Source organism: Penaeus chinensis, chromosome 39 (assembly GCF_019202785.1).
Source record: "Penaeus chinensis breed Huanghai No. 1 chromosome 39, ASM1920278v2, whole genome shotgun sequence".
Lineage (NCBI taxonomy): Eukaryota > Metazoa > Arthropoda > Malacostraca > Decapoda > Penaeidae > Penaeus > Penaeus chinensis.
The window spans coordinates 5731863-5739081 of NC_061857.1; the positions used below are offsets into that span (position 1 = coordinate 5731863).

Genomic DNA, 7219 nt, shown 5'->3' on the forward strand with positions numbered 1-7219 from the left:
TTTCACTTAACAAAAAACCCAACATGTATAAACCAATACTGTTCTGTCATCATGAAAATTATATACTGCTCAGGGGCATCGCAAGTCTTAGATTGCCCCATTTAAGGGCTGACTTGCTTCCCCCCTAAGGGCCCCATCCTCAAGATTATTTCCCTAAAAGTACACCTATATAGGTCTGGGTGTAGCTTAAAAATGCTTCTAGAACAGATTTAAAAAAAAAAAAAAAAAAAAAAAAAAAATATATATATATATATATATATATATATATATATATATATATATATATATATATATATATATATATATAGCAAAGGAAGCTCGCAGCACCCCAGAAACTGATTGTGCTCGCTTCACCCCCCCCCCCCCAAGAAAAAATGATGCCCCAGTTGCTGTTTACTATATACACATTGTTTAATAATAAAGTTCTCTTATTCACATTTTCAGGGCCTAACTAATACTATAAAATGAGGATAAGGAAAATTCCAATTTACAAAATGCACTGTTTATTCTACAATTATGATACAATCATTTTAATAAATAGTATACAAAAAGTGATGATAGGGTGGATATTATTACAAGTACCTCTTAGCAACTTGTTTAAAACAAGTAACAAAACATACAGGTGCATATACAGTTCATGTCATTTTGTCACAGATTTATATATATATATTAATATGAAAATGATGCTTCTTCTGCCCATTAAAGTATTTTCTTAATAAGTCTATACAGTCTGAAGCTTTTTATATGGGCAGAATTTAATGAGTTTTTTTTTTAATGAGGAAGAGATGAGTTACTAATGACCTTCATTCTTAATCGAGTGATAACTTTTACTTTGATGCTTTTATCTGTGATGGACAAGTTAATTCAGTATATAGTGGTGTTATGTGAGAGAGAGAGAGAAAGAAAGAGAAAGAGAATGAGAGAGAGAGAGAGAGAGAGAGAGAGAGAGAGAGAGAGAGAGAGAGAGAGAGAGAGAGAGAGAGAGAGAGAGAGAGAGAGAGAGAGAGAGTGTGTGTGTGTGTTGTGTGTGTGTGTGTGTGTGTGTGTGTGTGTGTGTGTGTGTGTGTGTGTGTGTGTGTGTGTGCGTGTGTGCGTGTGTGCGTGTGTGCGTGTGTGCGTGTGTGCGTGTGTGCGTGTGTGCGTGTGTGCGTGTGTGCGTGTGTGCGCGCGTGTGCATTTGTAGGTGAGCCTGTGGATATTCCCTCAGAGAACATCATCTCACAAATTCCAAAATGGTAACAGTAACATGGTATGTGGTATTTTGTAATCTCGGTATTCTAGTCTAAAGTAAAAAAAAAAAAATAATAATAATATTAATCAAGTAAAAAGTAAAGAAATCTTATAAGTAAACACAATTTTCATCCATGATTTATTAGAATGCCTTGAAAATGGGAAATTTTAGTTCTATCGATAAGATGCAATAAATACATTTTCCAAACCAGGACATATTATCTAAATTGATAACCATAAAAACTGAATCCTTCAAATGAAAAAATAATAATTATGCCTTTTACTTTTCATTCAAAGACATTTTCTTGCAAATATGACAAAAGAATTTAACACTTTGAAAGGACTGAGTAAAGTCTTAAGTTATGATTACTATCCTTTATAGAATGAGCAGCTGTACTTGTCTTAATTCACATTCTGAAGCCATACATTGATTTGCCATTTCAGCTTATAATGTTTCTGACTGCGAAGTGTCAAACTTAATTTATCTCTACGGCTTAGATAACTTTGAAGGGGTATGTCATGCACCACCCTCATTTCTTCAAAGTGATATGTGACTGAAAGGAAGTTTTCTCTATTTAATTGAGTCATGCATTAAATTTCATGCCTTTGATTATGGGCTCATTCTTTGACAAATGTTGCAAACATTCAAAATGTTTTTGCAAAAAGACAAGTCAATTTCATTAAATCTTTTTGTCATTACCAAGGTTTCTCTCAATCTCTTTTCTTAGATGTTTCATCAGATGAAAGAAAGTCATTTTCACAAAAGTCTTCCACTGGTTTCATTATGAAAAGAAAAACACTTTCTACAGAGGTGTTGAAAATGGCAGCCATTCCCAAATATATTACTTGTGACAATATCTTTGACCAGAAAGTTTCTTAATTATATGAATATTTCTCTCAACATTTATTATAAGATAAAATGGTAATTATAAACAGAACAATTTTCTAAAATCTTAAATAATTTGATATCAATATAAGTACTATCAGTTGTCAAGAAAAAAATATAGTAGGCATTCCTAATTAATTAACTTTAGCCCTTCTCTCTACAACCCCCAAAATTCTATTACATAAATAACAATGAAAATAACATAAAGCACCTGGGCAATTATCTGTACATAGGTTGCACTGACTGTGTTTTCTCTTTCTTTAATTAAAATCCATATCCTTAAGCATTCTGTCTGCATGATATGAGAGGAAGTCCTATCACTGGGCTCATAACTTGAGATTCACTCTACATTCAAGATTACACGGTGATAGCAATGCTGATACACACTGCCTTGCCTAGGCCTTTAATTTATCCATTTCATGATAAATGCACTGCACTCACAGATTAAAGCTCATGCACAAGAACTGGATCCAAAGATGGTGAAAGCAGCCAAAACAGCATTCAGTACCAGGACCCTGGTACCATCAAGTATACAGGCAGAAAATTAGTGTTTTACATATGATCAAAAACTTCCCTTGATATACATGGCACAAATGTCTTTTTCTTCTTACCACTGAAGAGCAACACATGAGATGCATAAAATATTAAGGTTAATAAATGCTGTATAACCAGAGAGCCTACAAATGCCAAAAGCAAATAAACAATCACAAATCTTAAATAGTAAAACATAACAGTGCACAAAAAGATATCAAAATTCATCACCCTAACTCATATACTTGCAATATTCAACCTTATAAAATAAAGCTTTCCCAACACAATAAAAAGAAGGATCTGTCTCTGGCATCAGCTTACCACACTGCAAGCACCATCAGAGTCATGTGAAAATGCTTGATTACCTAAGTACTTATTTTTTTTTAAAAACAGAAAATTAAAATGCAATGTAAATGAAATGCGTATTCATTAGATGAGAGCCCCAGACACAAAGAAAAGGTATCACGGAGAGACTAGGGACTATCAATGCACAGAGTTAGCACCCACTTCCTCTATCCTTTGAAAGAAAAAAAAAAAAAAAAGAAAAAAAAAAAGCTGTCTCAGGCTAATACTGTTGAAACGATGACAAAAAAAGAAAAAATATCTTTGGTTTACAGAGAGTATGTTAATAAACACTTACACATAAACATCACTCTTAGTCGTCTCTTCACCTATGTTACACAGCAGGAAAGTCGGTGGCACTTAAAAATCACACCTATTAATGCCATTCTTTTCAGGAACCCGAAGTTTATATGTCTAATTGGGCTGATTCAACAGTACACTGACTCCTTCTCCATGTCCTGACAACTTATCACAGCAGCACTTGCAATCCTTGTGGCAAGATCATTTAATCCCTTTTTTTTCTTTTTTATTAGTATTTCTATTAAAGTATATAAAGCCCAGCAAACTGGACCTAAGAAATTGCAGTCATAATAAATCATTTAAAACTCACCAAATTACAGCAAGTGAATTTGTAATGAAATCTATAATGCAATTTATTTTTACTCTTCTAGAATCTGGAATATACATAACCAAAACAGTGATTTCTTCATAAATATAAGTTCTGAAAACCAGTTACACACTGTCAACATATCACTTTGGCTTTGGAGCCAAAACAGGTTTCACCTCTTGGCTTTTTCTGGACGGTGCTTTTGTTGAAGGCTTGAGGTCTTGAGATTCAGCTTCCTTCTTCTCAAATTTTTGTTGCAAGGAGGCAACATGTGTGTTGCTTATCCGACCAGCTCGGTTTGGCCCAGAGGTTCCAGAACCAGTGGTGGGTTTGCTGGCTGAACCAACTGGCACCTTACCAATTGCTTGGACTGGTTTTGCAGTCTGTTTCTTTGGTCCCGTCTTCTCTGCTGCTTTGTCTGTGGGCTTGCTGTTGACCTTATTTCCTATCTTGTCTGAAGGTTTGCTGCCTAACTTTTCTGATTTCTCTACCACTTTACTTAGTGGCTTTGGGTCAACCTTATCAGATGATCCGGTCGTTACTTTCTTGGCTCCAGGTTGTGGCGTTGTACTACGGCTTTTATCTCCACGACCACTACTTGTTGCTGGGGTGTTGCGAGTAGGTGTGGTGCCCCTGGTTGGTGTTGTGCCTCTTGTTGGTGATAAGACTCTTCCTGGCTTTCCTGTTGGTGTTGTTGCTTTTGACTGAGAAACAGTACCACGGCCTCGTGAAGCACTGGTTGGCGAAAGAATAGATTCTTTCTCATTTCCATCTTTTGTGGCTGATGATGATCCTTTATCATCTGTAGAATTAGATGAAACTACAACCTTATCTGGTGGGAATATAACCTTATCCGGTGGGAATACTGGCCGCGTGAGACGTGGAACAGTTGCTATGCTAGTACTAGTGGGGACTGTTGCTTCTGTCCCAGCTTTTGTGGTGGTGGCAGTTGAGCTTGGCAATGTAACAGAGGAGGTAGTTATAGAAACTGCTGCCTTTGAGAAGGGCTTAGGCACACTAGTTGTCAATAATGGTGTTCCTTCTGTCTTGGGACCTGTTTTCGGAAGACCAGTTTGTTTATTTGTCTTCCAAGTACTCTCCCCCAATTTATTGTTTTTTGCTGCTGATGATTCACCTCCAGTTGCTGCTGCTGCTGCTGCTGCTTCCCCTGCTGCAGCTCCTGCTGCTCTCACTGCTGCAAGAGAAGCAGCTAAAGATTTTGATGCAGGTACTGTGCTACCTACAGATGTACTTTTATTGTCTGTGGTGGTGGTAGCACTTACTGTTTCTGATTTTGGAGTTTTCTTCCCTCCAAAAATGCTTGCACTGGTTTTACTAGCTGGTGCTGCTGTTGAGGTGACTGAATTTTTGTTTGAGGATTCTGATGTATTACCTTTTCCTCCACTATTCATATATGAAAAGACACCTCTTGGAGTTGGACCACTAGTTTCTTTTGCACTGCTATCACTAAATTTTGCTGTTGTGGTTACTGGCTTGGTATTAGTTGCTGTACTAGTTGTGGAAGTAGTTGCTGAAGTACTGGGCTTCCTTGCAGTTTCCCTATTGGCCCTCCAAGGATACAGTGAGCTTCTGATCGGTCCGTTATTAGCTAGTATTGAGCTTTTTTCACTTTTGTTTTGGGTTTCATCTGAACTTGACTTTCCAAAACCAATCTTTTTATTTTCCTGACTTGTAGGTGTCTTTTTACTGTCTCCTGTTTTAGTCTTCTTATCATTCTTTCCTAAACCACTTACAAATTTGTCATCCCTATTTGAGAGTTCTGACACAATTTCTGAGAGCAGTCCTCCATCTTCTGAACTCCCACAACTTGTTCTATTAGTGTCTCCAACAGCAGGGGATGGAGGGCTGACTGAGGCAGATTTACTGCTTCCTTCTCCTGAGGTACTAGTGGCCTGTGTACCTTTAAGATTCTTCTCTGGTTCTGGAGGAGACTCTATGAGGTTTGTGTAAATAGGCTCTGAGACAGGTTCCACTTCCTCAGGAGTGCTTTTCTCTTTACCAGGTTTCTTCTTAGGTTTGTTGTAAAGGAATGAAAATATTGACTTCTTTTCCTTTTTCCCTTCAACAGCATCAGGAGGAGCATATGTAACCTCCTGCAGTGGTACCTCCTTGTCAGGTGTCTTTTCATCAATAGTTGCATATATGCTTTCTGGTGAGTTATCATCATCTATATCTGCTATGGGAGCAGTCCCTTCCTGTATATTAAGACAGTCATCATAGAAGCACTCAGACTCTGGAGTTCCAGGAATCATAGGAAGTGGGGGCCTGGGAGGAGGCTCTGAGGGTCTAGTTGGTGGTAAGCTCTTTGGCCGTGGTGCTCTCATGGAACCAAACTTGGGAATGGCTGGACGTATTGTAACTGGAGCTTCACGCATGCTACCTATTCTTTGGAGTTCCATTGTGGAGTCCTTCCCTGTACTGTCTAAGGCTGATGGTGTCCATGTGACTCTCATGCTGGAACGGGTGTCACCAGAGCTCGGAGTATTAACCTTGTCATCTGGGACGGATGGGGCCCATGACACCTTGTTTGGCTTACCAGTTTCTTCTTGATTTGCTTTCACTTGGCTTGGTTTCAGATTGCTAGGCATTGGAGGCTCAGGTGCAGACCTGACTGGGACAAGATTGGCAGGAAGTTCTGTGGCATGTAGTTGCATGGGTGCAGAGATTTCTAACTGCATAAGACTCTCTCGCTTAATCTTGGCAGCTTTCCTTGGGAGAGTGTTTGAGCATCCAGCTTCTACATCTGTCTGACTAGCTTCACTTCCTTGTTTGTCCTTCTTTGTAAGAAAAGATGCAATTCTTGCCACAGTAGACTGTTTATCTCCCTCCTGTGGTTTTGACTCGGTTTCTGACTCACATGAATACTCCTGTGCCTGAGCTACCAGTGTTGAGGCATCAGGCACAGACAGTGGCCGAGAGTTTAAGCTTGGAGCTCGGCGTGAGGGTGAAATGACTGCTACTTGAGGTGCATTGGCATAAGCAGATAGAGATGCTGTTGTAATTGCTGCAGGACTCACTGTTGCTGTGGCAGTGACAGGGGGTGGAGGAGGTGCTGACCTGCTGGGTAGTGCAGACTTTGATACTGGAGGTGCAATAGCAGGGTTGGTAGACCCCTGTAAACTAGGTCCACTGATACTCATCTTTGTCACAGACCCAGTCCCAGTATTAGTATTAGCTTTTTGCACCTGTGGATATAATCCCTTTGACTGCCAACCAATTACTGAAGAACTGTCTGTGGGACCATTACTCATAACTGTGGGTGGAGCAGGAGGAGCAGATGGTACACTTGCTGAAGATAGGGGCTTCGCAGCAGCAGGTGGAGGTGGAATAGGAGGTGGAGCACCTGCACTCTTTACCCCTGGAGGAGACTTCTCCTTCAGTGGTGAAAGAGTAAATCCCTCATGCTTTCCAAACAGATTTTTACTAAACATATTCCCCTTATCAGGTTGATCCCCACTCATGACAGAGTTGGCATGACCATTGAGCAGGGGGCTGTTACTCTTGGAGCCTTGTGATGATGGAGGAGTGGGGGATCTTGGGCTGATGATGCCACCAGTAACGCTGAGCTCAGCCTGTCTCCCGGTAACTCCAGCCTCCACACC

The 7219-nt window shown here is 39.6% G+C and overlaps 1 protein-coding gene across 1 annotated transcript in view; it reads right to left on the bottom strand.

Annotated features, from left to right (window-relative positions):
- Positions 1–2030: 2030 nt before the first annotated feature.
- Positions 2031–7219, bottom strand: part of LOC125046428 (flocculation protein FLO11-like) — a gene marked incomplete at its 5' end in the record, with an annotated part of 21986 nt that continues 16797 nt past the window's right edge. The window contains one exon of the mRNA XM_047644203.1: positions 2031–7219. This exon is cut by the window's right edge and continues 52 nt beyond it. Within this exon, the coding sequence (XP_047500159.1) occupies positions 3740–7219 (3480 nt within the window).